This window comes from Leptodactylus fuscus, chromosome 2 (assembly GCF_031893055.1).
Source record: "Leptodactylus fuscus isolate aLepFus1 chromosome 2, aLepFus1.hap2, whole genome shotgun sequence".
NCBI lineage: Eukaryota > Metazoa > Chordata > Amphibia > Anura > Leptodactylidae > Leptodactylus > Leptodactylus fuscus.
The window spans coordinates 101,980,875-101,997,328 of NC_134266.1; the positions used below are offsets into that span (position 1 = coordinate 101,980,875).

At 44.5% G+C, this 16,454-nt stretch overlaps 1 protein-coding gene across 1 annotated transcript in view; it reads left to right on the forward strand.

Moving 5' to 3' along the window:
• ELAPOR1 (endosome-lysosome associated apoptosis and autophagy regulator 1) overlaps positions 1 to 4,955 on the forward strand; it is a 168,160-nt gene extending 163,205 nt beyond the window's left edge. The window contains exons 21-22 of the mRNA XM_075264364.1: positions 986 to 1,151; positions 4,788 to 4,955. Of these exons, the coding sequence (XP_075120465.1) occupies positions 986 to 1,151; positions 4,788 to 4,850 (229 nt within the window). The 3' untranslated portion in view covers positions 4,851 to 4,955. The remainder of the gene's footprint in view (positions 1 to 985; positions 1,152 to 4,787) is intronic.
• Positions 4,956 to 16,454: the final 11,499 nt, after the last annotated feature.

Sequence of the window (16,454 nt, forward strand, 5' to 3'; positions counted from 1 at the left end):
AACGCCTGGTCTATTTTCATTTAATCTGCTATCTCTCTGCCCCCATTGGACAAACAATCACCAGATGTTGCTTCGAGTGCCATCTTTATGCTGATGACACCCAATTATACACATCTTCCCGTGACATCACCCCTGCACTAATACAGAACACCAGGGACTGTCTTTCTGCTGTCTCTAATATCATGTCCTCGCTCTATCTGAAACTAAATCTCTCTAAAACTGAACTACTACTGTTTCCACCATCTAATAGATCTGTCCCTGATATATCCATTGCAGTCTCAGGCCGTACTATAACTCCTAACGTAAGAAAACAGTGGAACCGCACACTCATATATTGGATTGAGATGCAAGCAGAAAATGGGTCCTCTGACCCTGTCAGTATCCAAAAAAAAAGTATCTGCTGCACACTCTTGATTCAGTGATGAATAAACAAATACATTTATTGTGAAGGTAAGACAGGTTGATGCGCCATGGAAAAGACCGTAATTAGGTATACATGAAAAATTGATCCAATGTTGCCCAATCAATTTAGCTGTTTTTTTTTTTGTTTTTTTTAAATCCATCCTCTTTTTCAGAAGATATGGCTTCTAGAAGATTATATATAATCTAGCTCTGATTCTCCAGGTGGGCAGTAACCTTGTATATTTCGCTGAGAAAATTAAAGGCTACCGCCCACTTGAAGAAGCAGAGCTTGTTTACATTACTCTTCTTGGAGCCATATATTTTGAACAGATTTATGGATCTAAATAAAATAAATGTCACATTAATTAGGGGGACAGGCAGCTACAATCAAATGATGTATGGCTCTGCACATTTTGTGTATAGTGACAGGTCTTTTTTTAACATGCTGAACTTGGCTACATTTTAATATATATAAGGTATGTGTATTTAAAATTCAAAATGACCAGTAGTGGAAACCATTTTGCGTAATATGCTGTTTCATGTAAACTGTATTTAATTGATTCTATATTTTCAATGTTCCTAGCTTGGAATACAAATATTCACGACTGATGATAAGTGCTCCATCTAAAGAAGGTGAACTTCCAGCAGCTGACAGCTGTGCCATTATGGAAGGAGAGGATGCTGAAGATGAGTTATTATATAGCACCAGACAATCAATATTACGCAAATTTATATCCTTTTCTGAAAAGGTGGATTTTTTTTTTTTATTTCTTCAAAATAAAATGATAATATAAAAAGAACTTTAACGATGCTGCCCAGGATTAGAAATGGCATGGCTGCCATAATTCAGAAACAGTGTTATACCTGGCCAGCGGTTGAACGTGGCATTGGAGTTAGCGTAATTTCACTTGGCATCTAGGCTGCAATTTCAAACTAATCCATGGTCAGGTGTGGCTATAAGTGAATTTATACTCACCTGGAACCTTAGAAATGTATGCATGTTTTCGATATTTACATCTATATGCATATATATGTGTATAGTGCATATATATATATATATATATATATATATATATATATATATATATATATTTACATGTATGTGTTGCAATATATGTATATGCAGTATTGTGTGTATAGTATATAGGGATGAGCGAACAGTGAAATATGCGATTCGAATAGCCCCTCAATATTCGACTATTTCAACGAATATTGAATCCCATTATAGTCTATGGGGGAAAAAGTTTGTTTCAGGGGAAGCCACTAGTCGACTAAGGAGGGTCACCAAGTCCACTATGACACCTCAGCAAATGATGTCAACACCTCTGGAATGCAACTGGGACAGCAGAAGAAGCATGCCTGAGTGCATCTAACATGCCCAAGACCCTGTATTACGCCACTAATAATGCGGGAGCTGACTTTTTCCCATAGGAATGCATTGACCCTTACTTAGCTCAGGCTGGCAAGGTCTCATCACTTTCAAACTTCACCTGCAAGAACATCTCATGGCAGTCCATTATATTCTAGTCGGGATCCCTGGCAGCTTGCATTATGCGGGAGCTGACTTTTTCTCTTAGGAATGCATTGACCAGCATTGATTGGCCGAATGCTGTACACTTTATAGCATTCGGCCAATCAACGCTGGTCAATGCATTCCTATGAGAAAAAGTCAGCTCCCGCATAACACAAGCTGCCAGGGATCCTGACTAGCATATAATGGGCTGCCACGAGATGTGCTTGCAGGCGAAGTTTGAAAGTGATGAGACCTTGCCAGACTCAGCTAAATGCGAGAGTAAGTTCATTGCAAACACATCGTGGCAGTGCACCATATGCTAGTCGGGATTGTTGGCAGCTTGCGTTATGCGGGAGCTGACTTTTTCCCATAGGAATGCATTGACCGTACTCTTGCATGTATCTCGGGCTGGCAAGGTCGCAGCACTTTGGAGTCAAGGTGTATAGAGCTTCAAAGAGCTGTTTGAGTAAGATTCCTACCTAAATAAAGCTAATTCCTAGCTAACCCTGACAGTACATTTATCTCTGTCTAGTTCACAGTCACTTATGAACCGAATCTGAAATCCACTATTTGTATAAAGTGGAGGTCACCTGATTTAGCCAGCCAATTACTTTTTCTGATTTTTTTTCGATGCCTACATTTTCCTACTTCCTATCCCACCTCCCCTGCACAGTTATTGGTGTAAAAAAAAGCGCCAGGGAGGGTGGGAGGGGAATCAAATTTTTACTGTGAATACCGGGTGGAATTCGATCGAATATGAATATTTAGAGTATTTGTTCATCTCTAATAGTATATATTTACGGTACATATATATGTGTATATGCACAGTATATATACATATATATATATATATATATAGTGGTAAAGTGTACGGTAAGGTGGTGGATGGAGTGTATATCTCGCTTGGTTTCCTCAGCCAGGCAACGCCTGGTTTCCTCAGCCAGGCGAGATAAAGAAAAGCCAGAGCAATCATGTTCTAGCAGAGCATAGTCTGCTAGAGCTCTTGTTCCATATTATGGGCTGGCTTTTCTGGACTGGAGGGCAGGTTGGTAGTGGGAGCCTTCCAGTCCAAACCCTTACTCCACCACAGGTTTTGCCCTGAGTCCGGGGCATTCACAGGTGAGCTTCCTTAGGGCTATTTACTGGGGAAGGAAGCTCAGTTATGGGCCTGATACACACACGGAGGGTGTGAGGAAAACACTCCTGAGACCAACAGGTATAGTGTGGACTTTGACCTGCTAATGTGGTGACTCAACCTGCTCTGGGTCAGAGAGGTAAACTGTTGTATAGGTAGAGCCGGACAAGGCTTAGGTTTTGTTACTTTGTCGCCACCGTGGTTTTTATGCCGAAAGACTAAATAAAAACCCTCTGGACTTGGTTATCCTACTACCTGTCTGCATGGTGTCATTGCCGCTTCCAACTGTATGAGCTGAACCCCTTACAATATATATATATATATATATATATATATATATATATATATATATGTACAATGTATTTAAATATATGTGGGTGTCCGTATACATATTAATGGCATGTATGTGAATATATGACCAAGAATGTGTGATTGCACATTACAATCTGTCCCCATGATATCCCAGTGTTGCTGTGCTAAGGATGCATTCTTGCCTAATAAACACATGCTTTATTATCAAGTATAAAAAGACCACATATATAATATAAAGGCAAACTAAATGACCCATGTGGACGTCTTCTGGCATCGATCCTTTATGTTTCTATGTTTAAATATTTTTATGTTTTTATAGTACAAGCATTTTTGAGTACGGCAATACATAATGTGAGGGGGGTTGTTTACATTTAGATGCATAGTAGGGAAAGTGAGTGATTTGAGATTTTTATACTTTTGTATTTAGTTAATATTTTTAAGGTTTAAAAAAGTAAACTTTTATTTAACCCCTTAATTGAGCTTGAACAAAAACTGATCATTGGATGGCTTTGGGATAGTTTACACGGGGGCAAGGAGGCGGATTTTGACAGCGGATTTCGCCTCAAAATCCGCCTCCATACAATGGTGGTCTATGGAGACCAATAGAGCTGCCCTTTCTTCAGGCGGATTCCACGGATCACCGAGCCGCGGCTTCCGCCTGGCGGCAGCAACCTCCGGAGTCGGCCCATTCATTAGAGCCGACTCTGGAGGGGGAAACCGCGACTGCCGTGGCAGGCAGGTTTTGACCCGAGAGTGACACAGCTTCCTGCGTCACTCTCAGTGCCAAAATCCGCCCCACCGTCCCCTGTGTGAACGAGCCCTTAAAGCAGTGTCTGTAATACTATACTACTGTCGTCTATGGGAAAATTAGGCTCAATAGTAACATAGCAATGGCAGGCCTGAGAACCTTCTGATAGTGAAACCAAACAACTCCCACAATCTTGCCGATGGGGAACAGTTTGTCTGAAGCTAAAGTGAAAGTAACTATTGAAATTTAGTGGTTACATCTGACAAAGATTCTGGATCCCTATCATATATATACACATACACTATATCCAATAAGAAATATTTGGAAACAACTTTGTCACAAAGGGTGATTTATCCCATTAGGGAGAGATGGTACAGGGAATGGCCTGCTAAGAATTCTGGCTAAGTCGAGACCTATTAAATAGTCAACCAGTACCCTGCTGTGCACTGACGAAAGGCTGCTCGAAACTATTTTTGCAGATAGGACCCTCTTTCTTTTGGAGGAGTTATTTTGGTTTGGCTTTTATTCCCAGATTATGCCCTTAGATTTCTTCTATAAAGTCTTCCTTAAAGTGGCTCTGGGAGCAAGTTTATTTGTTTTCACTGATGAGGTCTGATTTTCAAAAAACAGTCATGTATATAATTATTGATAGTTTTTTTTGTTTTTTTTTCTTCTAGAGATCTTCAGATGGATTTGATTGTGTGCCTTTGAAATCATCAGGAGAACATCTGGACATGTAACAAAGCTTCAAGAGATCAATTTATTACATGAAATCATTTAAACCATAAGATACATTGTATAAAATAATGGAACTAAATACTTATTTCAGTCATTTATTGAATGTAAACAGCAGAAAACAATGATGACTGTAGTCAAATACTATTAAAAGAGGGTTTAATAAAAAATAAGGTTTAATAGAAGCTGTAAAATAGTCATGTGCATGAGCTTTTTAATTTGCTTTATCTTAATTTGTAACCACTCAGAACCCCTGTTTTTGGTGGGAGTTTTTTTTCCCTCAGAGTATAATAATAGTTTCAGTTCATATGTATTTGGTCATTCAGACAAATCTCGCTTGGTTCACTCAACAAATACTATTGCCGCAGTGTTATTTACTGATCTCCGCTCCTACTCACGGCCACCTCTGCTTCCCCTTTAGCCCTCCAGGGAGCACCGTACACCCCATATCATGTTGCTGTCAGCGACATACTGACGCTGTTCATCATGAGGAATGGCGATCAGTAAGTAAATACGAAGGCTGTGTGCCGAAACGCTCGTCCGGGTTTCCGGCCAGCAGGTGTCTCTCCCTGCTTAGTGCGCTTGTTACACCATTATCATGGGTAAGCTTTACTATATCCTATTTGGATGTTTACATGCTGATATTGGGTACCCTTATTTGAGCATAGCTGTACTCCATGTTCTGTGTTGTTGAAACTGTTCATGCACTTATGCTTCCTATTACTTATATTCTTGAGGTACAACACTTTGAACTATATCGACTCTATACTAATGCATTATATTTTATTAGAATCATAGTCCATCTTTTATTGTGTGTCATAGCATAGACAGGGATTTATTCCATCTTGGCTCTCTACTGACTGGTGGTTACTGTGTATGTAATTCCCTTTTGTGTATGTCCCTTACTACTAATGATGTTGATATACTAAATATAACTATTTTTTGGTGAATTTCTACTACAGTCTGTTTCTACTTTTTTTTTTTTTGTCATTAATTGTCATACTTGCCTTTTGTTTGTTTTCTACTATTAAAAACACAACAACTTCTAACCACCAAAGCCAAGTGTCATTACTCTGTCCTCCTCCTCTATTTTTGACACAGTCGACCACTCCCTCCTGTTAGAAACTCTCTCATCCCTTGGTATCTCAGACCTGACCCTTTCTTGGACATTCAACGTCGCCCAGTCACATACCACTAGAGATGAGCGAGTAGTGAAATATTCGATATTTGTTTCGAGTAGCCCTTGCACCAGCAAAGTTTTTGGCCCTTTGGGTGAGTTGATCCTTTAACCAGTAGAGATTTAGTTATTGGCCCTTTGGGTGAATTGAGCCTTGCACCAGCAGTGTTTTTGGCCCTTTGGGTGAGTTGAGCCTTTTACCAGCAATGTTTTTGGCCCTTTGGGTGAGTTGAGCCTTTAACCAGCAGAGATTTAGTTATTGGCCTTTTGGGTGAATTGAGCCTTTAACCAGCAGAGTTTTAGTTTTTGGCCCTTTGGGTGAATTGAGCTTTTAAACAGCAGATTTGGTTTTTGGCTCTTGGGATGAATTGAGCCTTGTAGGAGCCTAATATTATGCTCTATGGATGAATAGAGTCTTGTCGGATCATAATATTAAGCCCTTGAGATGAGCCTTATTGGGGTGATTTTAAATTTTGTTTTTCAACTGTGATGGTGGAGGAGGAGGAATGAAGAGCTGGAGCACACACATGCAACTTCATGTTGGGGTGCTTGACACTCGTGGACATGCAAATGATGGGTCAATCCAGTGGCAGTCAGCTGACAGACGGCTGCGCTTATCGGTGATGATACCACCGGCTGTGCTGAAGAACGCTGGCAGCAGGACAGGACAGCACCTCCAAGGTGTAAAGCGCAAGTTCCAGCCACAAGTCCAACTTTGACACCCAATAAATGTAGGGCGCAGAGGGATCGGAGAGGACAGGGCTGGGGTCGGCCAGGTACTCCCACAACAATCGCCTATACTTGTACCTCCTGGTGACAATAGGCCCCTCAGTGGTGGTAGTTTGGCAAGGGGGTGCCATTAAGGTGTCCCAGACCTTGGAGAGTGTGCCCCTAGTGGGTGTGGACCGGATGGCAGTTGTTAGCCTCTTGGAGTAACTGTCCTCTCTTCCGCCACCTAGCGTTGATGGAAACAATTCCATCATATTTGCTTGTGACAATCATGAATCCCCTCTACCAGAATGAAAGACGATATGTTATTTTTATACCGGGGGTCGAGGATTGCAAAAATCCAGTATTGGTTGCTCTCCAGGATTTTGACAATGCATTTGTCACTGGAAAAGCAGCCCAACATGAAGTCAGCCATGTGTGCCAGACTGTTAGCTGGTATGACTTCGCTGCCCCCACCGGAAGGGTCACTCTCCATTTCCTCCTCCCCTTCGCCCCATCCGCGCTGAAGCAATGGGATGCACTGAATTTCCCCGCTAGGCTCGTGTGTGACAATTATCTCATCTGCCACTTCATCATCCTCCTCCTCTTCCTCCGTCATTATAGGCTGAGAAGCTGGCAGGAGTGTGCACTGACTATCCTGCTGGGATGGGTCTGCTCCTATCCCCGACTCCTCAGCATGCAATGTGTTATCCCTAATGGCGATGAGGGATTCTCGCATCACACACAGGAGCGGGATGGTTACACTCACTAGTGCATCGTCACAGTTGACCCTCTTGGTGCACTCCTCAAAGACGTGTAGTATCTCACATAAGTCTGTCATCCATGGCCACTCATGGTGCGGAAACTGCAGGAGTTGACTTTGAGGAACCCTTGGGTTTTGGAGATGGTACTCCATCAAGGATCTTTGCTGCTTACACACCCTGCTCAACATGTGGTACGTCATGTGCCCCACGTACGTGTTCCCCACCTCGAACAGCCCTTCTACCTGACCCATCTTTCAAAATTAATGGAACCATGCTTACCCCTGTCCCACAGGTCCGTTGCCTTGGGATAATCCTGACCTATCCTTGAAGTTACACGTTCAAATCCTCAACACCTCCTGCCACCTCCAACTCTAGAACATCCATCGAATCTGCTCCTTCGTCACCCTAGAGACTGCAAAGATGCTAGTCCATGCCCTCATAATCTCCCACTTAGATTACTGTAACACTCTTCTCCATGGCCTCCCGGCGAATACTCTTGCCCCCCCCTCCAGTCCACCTTACACTGTGCTGCTCACTTAATACACCTCACCCCCAGCTCTTGATTGGCTGCTCCCCTCTTCCAATCCCTTTACTGGCTACCTGCAAATTGAGTTTAAGTTACTAACACTGACATAAAAAGCCATCCATAACCTGTCCCCTCCATACATCTCTGACCTAATCTCCTGCTACCTGCCCACATGTAACCTCAGATCCTCCAAAGACCTTCTACTCCGCTCTGCTCTCATCCGCTCCTCACACAACCGTCTCCAAGATTTCTCTTGTGCATCTCGCTTACTGGAATGCCTTACCAAGACACATAAGAGTGACCCCCACAATCACAAGCTTCAAGAAGGCCCTGAAGACTCACCTATTGTCAGGATTTGAACCTGTGTCCTGGAGCCTTGTTCTGTGTCTCCTTATTTACTTTTAACTATTTTTCCCGCTACGGTGTTTACTGAACAGGAAAAATATTTTTATAGATTTGTAGAGCGGGCGATTTCGGACGCGAGGATACCTAACATGTATGTGTTTCACAGTTTTTAACTACTTTTATATGTGTTCTAGGGAAAGGGGGGTGATTAGAATTTTTAATACTTTTTAAATATTTTTTTTTTTTACTTTTTTTTTTTTTTCTTTTTTGCATTTATTAGACCCCCTAGGGGTGTTGAACCCCAGGGGGACTTATCACTAATGCAATGCATTACAATGCAGACAAGCCTGGGAGCCATGTAAAAACTCCCGGCTGTCATGGCAACGTAATGTCGGCCCTGGAGCATGCTCCAGGAGCTGGCGATCACCGGCAAAATGGCAGCGCCCATGCGCCGCCAGGAAAATGGCGCCTCCGGCTGGAGGGGTTAATGCCTCCGATCGGTCCGGGGACCGATTGGAGGCATTAGAGACGGTTGTCTACTGCTTAAAGTCAGGAAGGGGTTAAAAATGATTTCAGGGATTTAGGGAGCAAGTTGAAGGCAAGGACCTCCAGGGTAGTATTCTCAGAAATACTGACAGTTCCGTGAGCCACACAGGAAAGGCAGCGGGAGATTAGGGAGGTGAACAAGTGGCTCAAGAGTTGGTGTAGGAAGGAGGGGTTTGGGTTCCTGGAGAACTGGGTCGACTTTGCTGTGGGCTACAGGTTCTATGCTAGGGATGGGCTGCATCTCAATGGGGAGGGTGCAGCTATGCTGGGGTAGAAGATGGCTAGACGGGTGGAGGAGTGTTTAAACTAGGGACTGGGGGAGGGTAACAGATGCAGAGGGAAAGATATTGTAGAAATGGAAAGAGGGCTAGATACTGTAACTGGGGTGGAGCAGGGGGTGGGGTTAGAACAGTCAGTAGGCAGTGGAAGAGTAGGGAATATAAACCTATGAAATACGAATGCTCGAAGCCTCAGTCATACAGCCCAATAGAGGGCGCTCCCTTTAACATCATGCCCGACCTTCCCAGAGGTCTTTGCTGCAATGATGTGGGACTGAGGCAATGTCTTTCTAATTACATAATGGAAGGCAGATTTGCATATTCTTCCCATGTTCCTTTCCAAAGTGGAGTGCAAATGGCTTAATAAGACTCCACACACCTAAATGGTGGTCTCTCCCTAAGGAGTGACAATATCCCCTTAACCCTGTCTAGAAGCTTCTCACCTCTGCCAAGTCATTCTTTTCTGCGCTGGGCTGAAGAGATCCAATCAGATCGAAACAGCTGTCATCGGCTGAGAGACTGTACTTGGTAAAATCCCACATCATTGCAGCAAAGGCCTCTGGAAAGGTCGGGCATGATGTTAAAGGGAGCACCCTCTATTGGGCTGCATGACTGAGGCACTGTCTTCCTAATTACATCACGGAAGATAGATTTGCATATTCTTCCCATAAATAATAAGAGAATAAAAACTGACAATGTGGGCGCACTCAGAAATAATCTGGATGAGGAAAAAGCACTAGTATTAAATGCCTTCTTCTCTACAGTGTTTACACAAGAAAATCCATTGGCCGGCAACATGATTAGGGGTAATGTTAACTCTCAATTAAATGTCACCTGTTTAACCAAGGAAGAAGTACGGCGCCGCCTGCATAACACTAAAATAGAGAAATCACCTGGTCTATATGGCATACATCCCCGAGTTCTGAGGGAATTAAGCATGGTCATAGATAGACCATTGTATCTAATATTTAAGGATTCAGTAATGGCTGGGTCTGTACCACAGGACTGGCGAATAGCAAATGGGGTGCCAATTTTCAAAAAGGGGTGTAAAAGTGAAAATGGAAACTATAGGCCAGTAAGTTTGACTTCTGTGGTGGGTATGATATTTGAGGGCTTTCTAAGAGATGCTATCCTGGAGTATCTCAATGTAAATAATCGGCCATTTTTGGGTAGCCGCTCTTGCAGTTCAATACAGGAGCCAGCGGCCATTTTGGGGTGGCCTCTCTATGCTCCTGTATAGAACTACAAGAGCAAGAGAAGCCAGAAGAGGCGGAGTTGCTGCAGAAGAAAGAGGCGGCGCAGGAAAGAGCTCTCAGGCAGCAATGGGGATGCGCTCATCGGCCTTTCAGCGCTGGGGCTCGCCCTCATTGCTGCGGAGAGCTCATTTGCATACCGGTTAAAACCGGTATTTCTATGGAATGGCGCGGCGGAGACCACGTCTAAAGGTAGGAGACGAATAGCCTTTCTTAAGGCTATTCCGACGTGTTCGTTAGAAAAAAAGGTAGTTTAATGGTAGAATCCCTTTAAGGGGTAGGGCGCTGTTGATGACACTGTTACATAAAGTCCTACACACAGGTTTACTCCAGGTATCCATAACAACCGATTGCAAGTTTTTCACTGATATCCAAACTGAGATACACATAATCACATGACCCTTATGGACACACACACAAACAACATACAAAATAGACCAGTGCAAAACTGGGCAATTCTTATGGGACCACTACTCAAACAAAAAAATAAATATACCCGTGCGAAGCCGGGTCCTCCTGCTACTAATACATAAATGTTATCATGTTTAGATATAAGGCTTATTTGTGCAAAACAACCTCACAATAAGAATACATAAAAAAAAATAAATGGCTCGACACATAGACTTTTTGTTCTAGATAGAATGATATGACATAGTAGCAGATAATCCAGCAATAGTGCTTAACCGGTTAAGGACCAGGTCTAAAAGTACCTTATGGACCAGGCCTCATTTTTCAAAACTGACGTGTCACTTTATATGGCAATAACTTTGAGACGCTATAACTTATAGTGATAACTTAGAGTGATTTTGAGATTGTTTTTTCTTGACACAGTGTACTTCATGTTAGCGGTAAACATTGATCAGAATTTTTGTATTTATTTTTTAAAAAATTGGAAATTTGATGGAAATTAAAAAAAAATTTTTTTTGCAATTTTCAAAATATGAAATGCTCTGCTCTGCTACTGGTGAGGGGCAGCCAGCATTGCGCTCATCCACAATCCCTAGCTTGATGGCAATGTTAAGCAGGGTGCATAGTACAACGCTGACGAGGCCGGAGCACCTTTTACCCTCTCGCACTCTGTTCAACCACTTCTCGAATCCCAGGAGCTACCAGACGAATTTCTCTGTCCTGATGCCCAAACACTGGAACATCCGCCATCTCCTGGCGATTTTGTTGTTGTGGACCCACAACCCATCCTCAGTGATGATGATGAGACACAGGGCAGGCTTTTGTCATGTGTGGTGTCCAGGAGGAGGAGCAGAGTGAGCAATTGGAAGAGGAGGTGGTGGATGACGAGGCGACCGACCAGACCTGGACAGGGTTGATGTCTAGCGGGAAAAGCCGTGTAGATGTGGAGGCAAGCGCAGTACCAAAAAAGGTGGCTAGAGGCAGAGGCATGGGACAGTTGCTTCACAGAAGCCAGGCCAGAGCCAGCAAGGCCCAAGATGTTCCCTGTCCTAGCCACTCGCCAAAAACTTGCCGAATGAGGCTACGTTCCTCAATGGAGTGTAAATTTTTCAACATATGTGTGGAAGACAAACTGAGTGCGGTTTGCACACTGTGCAACTCAAAAATGAGTAGGGACTCTGAGAAGAGAAACCTGACCACCTCAGCCATGTGCCATCATTTGGAAGGTAAGCACTGCGCTCAGTGGGAGAGAGCAAATCGTCGCCCGGCGTTGCCGCCACTGCCTCTTGCACTGTTTCCAGTGCTGGCGCTGCAGTCCAGACCACCAGCCAGGAAACCTCCACATCTGCCTCTGCCACGTTGGGGACTTCACCCTCATCCTCCCCTTTTCCTGCACCCGCTCCTTCTCCTACACCAGGGCTAGGGAACCTTTGGCTCTCCAGCTGCTGTGAAACTACAACTCCCATCATGCTCCATTCACTAGCATGGGAGTTCCCAGAACAGCAGAGCCAGTATGCATGCTGGGAGTTGTAGTTTTGCAACAGCTGGAGAACCATACGTTCCCTACCCCTGTCCTACACCATCATGCGCCTCTTCCCAGCAACTCACCATCTCCCAGGTGTTTGAGCGTAGGCAGAAGTACATCGCAAGACATCCACATACCCAAGCCTTAAATGGCCACATCTCAAAACTGCTGGCCCTGGAGATGTTGCAATTTAGGCTTGTGGAGACTCAGGGCTTCCATGACCTGATGGCAGCTGTGGCACCTCGCTATGCCATCCCTAACTGTCACTACTTCTCCCATTGTGCCGTTCCCGCCTTGCACCAGCACGTGTCCCATAACATCAGGCGGGCCCTGAGTTCCACGCTTTGCACTAAGGTCCACTTGACCACCGACACGTGGACAAGTGCATGTGGATAGGGACGCTACATCTCACTGCACACTGGATGAATGTAGTGGAGACTGGGAATAGGTCGCAAACTGGGACGGCCTACCTCCTCTCCCTGCCCAAGATTCCTGGCAGGGGTTCTGAACCACCACCCTCCTCCTCCTTGTCTGCCGTAACATCAACCCCAGCTGTGAGCTAGAAACGCTGCAGCAGGCCGTGCTGAAGCTCATCAGCTTGGGGGACAAAAAGCACACTGCCTCCAAGGTGAGGGATGCCATCCTAGAGGAGACAGCAATGTGGTTTTCGCCACTGCACTTGAGCCCAGGCATGGTCGTGTGTGATAATGGCCAGAACCTGGTAGCGGCTCTAGAGCTTGCCAGCCTCCAACACATTCCATGCCTGGCCCACGTTTTCAATTTGGTGGTACAACGATTTTTAAAAACCTACGCCAATATGCCTGCGCTACTGGTGAAAGTGCGGCGCTTGTGCGCCCACTTTTGTAAGTCTACAGTAGCCGTTGCTAGCCTCAAAACCCTCCAGCAACGACTACATCTTCCCGAACACTGGCTGTTGTGCGATGTCAACACACACTGGAACTCAACATACCATATGTTGAGCTGGGTGTGTGAGTAGCAGAGAACTTTGATGGAGTACCATCTCTAAAACCCTAGGGTGCCACAAACTCAGCTCCCTCAGTTCCTCAACCATGAGTGGCCATGGATCACAGACCTATGTGAAATCCTATGGGTCTTTGTGGAGTCCACCAAGTGGGTCAGCTGTGACCCATCCCGCTCCTCTGTGTGATACGAGAATCCCTCATTGAAATCAGGGATAATGCATTGCACGCTGAGGAGTCTGGGTATAGGAGCAGACCCATCACAGCAAGATAGTCAGAGCACACTCCTGTCAACTTCTCAGTGTGGAATGATGGAGGAGGATGAAGTGGAAGATGATGTAATTCTCACACACAAGGCTAGCGGGGAAGTTCAGTGCATCCCATTGCTTCAGCGCGGATGGGGTGAAGGGGACAAGGAAGAGGAGGAAATGGAGAGTGACCCTTCCGGTGGGGGCAGCGAAATCATGCCGAGTAACACTCTGGCACACATGGCTGACTTAATGTTGGGCTGCTTTTCCAGTGACAAACGCATTGTACACATCATGGAGAGCAACCAATACTGGATTTTTGCAATCCTTGACCCCCAGTATAAAAATAACATCTCATCTTTCATTCTAGTAGAGGGGAGGACCAATCGCATAAATGAATACCAATACCTCAATACCCGGCCGACCACAGCCCTGTCCTCTCCAATCCCTCTGCGCCCTACACGTATTGGGTGTCAAAGTTGGACCTGTTGCCGGAACTGGCGCTTTATGCCTTGGAGATGCTGTCCTTCCCTGCCGCCAGTGTTCTATCTGAAAGGGTCTTCAGCACAGCCGGTGGCATCATCACTAGAGATGAGCGAGTACTGTTCGGATCAGCCGATCCGAACAGTACGCTCGCATAGAAATGAATGTACGTAGCCGGCACGCGGGGGGTTAAGCGGCTGGCCGCCGTCAAAGCGGAAGTACCAGGTGCATCCATTCATTTCTATGGAGCGTGCTGTTCGAATCGGCTGATCCGAACAGTACTCGCTCATCTCTAATCATCACCGATAAGCGCAGCTGTTTGTTAGCTGACGGTGCTGACCGGCTGACGCTGATCAAAATGAACAGCCACTGGATTGAACCAGAATTGCATCTCCACTAGTGTCACGCACCCCAACATGAAGTTCCATGTTTGTGCTCCAGCTCACCAGTTCATCCTCCTCCTCCACCATCACCGTTGAAAAACGACATTTAAAGTGCAAAGAGCATAATATTATGCTCCTAAAAGGCTCAATTCATCAGAAGAGCCTAATACTCTGCTATTCCAAGGCTCAATTCACCTCAAGGGCCTAAAACTCTGCTCCTATAAGGCTCAACTCACCTCAAGGGCCTAAAAGTCTGCTCCTACAAGGCTCAACTCACCTCAAGGGCCTAAAATTCTGCTGGTACAAGGCCCAATAAACCTCAAGGGCCTAAAACTCTGCTCCTACAAGACTTACCTCAAGGGCCTAAAACTCTGCTCCTACAAGGCTCAACTCACCTCAAGGGCCTAAAACTCTGTTCCTACAAGGCTCAACTCACCTCACTCAATGGCCTAAAACCCTGCTCCTACAAGTCTCACCTCACCTCAAGGGCCTAAAACTCTGCTGGTACAAGGTTCAACCCATCTCAAGGGCCTAAAACTCTGCTCCTACAAGGCTCAACTAACCTCAAGAGCCTAAAACTCTGCTGGTACAAGGCTCAACCCACCTCAAGGGCCTAAAACTCTGCTCCTACAAGGCTCAACTAACCTCAAGAGCCTAAAACTCTGCTCCTACAAGGCTCAACTCACCTGAAGGGCCTAAAACTCTGCTCCTACAAGGCTCACCTCATGGGCCTAAAACTCTGCTGGTACATGGCTCAACCCACCTCAAGGGCCTAAAGCTCTGCTCCTACAAGGCTCAACTCACCTCAAGGGACTAAAACTCTGTTCCTACAAGGCTCAACTTACCTTAAGAGCCTAAAACTGCCGGTACAAGGAACTACTAACCTCAAGGGCCTAAAAGTCTGCTCCTACAAGGCTCAACTCACATCAAGGGCCTAATACTCTGCTGGTACAAGGCTCACCTCACCCCAAGGGCCTGAAGCTAAGTTTGGTTTTAAGTATTTTTCCACTTTCATAGAGGTTATATTGAGTTTGGAAAGTGTCTAGTTGATAGGCTGTGATAGTGGCGTAATACTTGGGCGTGTTAGATGCACCCGGACACGCTTCCCTGAGGTGTGGACTTGGTGACTCACCTTAGTCAAATATTGGTTTTCCCTGAAATGAACATTTTTTTCTTCCATAGACTATAATGGGATTCGATCAAAGTTGAATATTAAGGGTTTATTCGAATCGAATATTTCACTATTCGCTCATCTATAGTACTGTTGTGGGGTACATATTACTTTTTGATAATTTTTATGCCATATTTTTTAAGGTGATATGGTGAAAAATCAATACTTCCGGCAGGTTTTTTTCCAACGTTCACTGTCTACATTAAACATTATTTCAGTTTTATTGTACAGGTTGTTACGGACGCAGCAATACCAAATATGCATTGCTTTTATTAATTTACAGTGTTTTTTTATATACCGTATATACTCGAGTATAAGCCGAATTGCTCAGCACAGTTTTTGTGCTGAAAAAGCCCCCCTCAGCTTATACTCGAGCCAAGCAAAAAAAATAAAATATTTTTTTTATTTTTTTCTTATTTTTTTAGGGTGGGGGGGTGTCTGTGACCAGCCACAATAGTAATGTATAGAATCTCCCATAAAATAGTGAAAAAAAATTAATAAAGTAACAGTTCTAAATCCCTCCTTTCCCTGGAATACATATAAAAGTTGAAAATTGACAAAGGAGAAACAGTTAACATGGTGGAACAGCAGGTGGAGCTACTAAATTCATATTTTGTATCCGTCTTCTCCCAAGAAACTAATGGAAATATCGACATTAAGGGTCAGTTCGCACGTGAAAACCGCCTAGCTTATTTGTGCGAGGTAAAAAACCTCGGGGAGTTTTTTTGACGCTGTTTTTTGCATTCCACGCGGTTTTTGACGAGGTTTTTGACGCGGTTTTCGCTAGCGGTTTTCGCTAGGGTTTTTTTTTCCT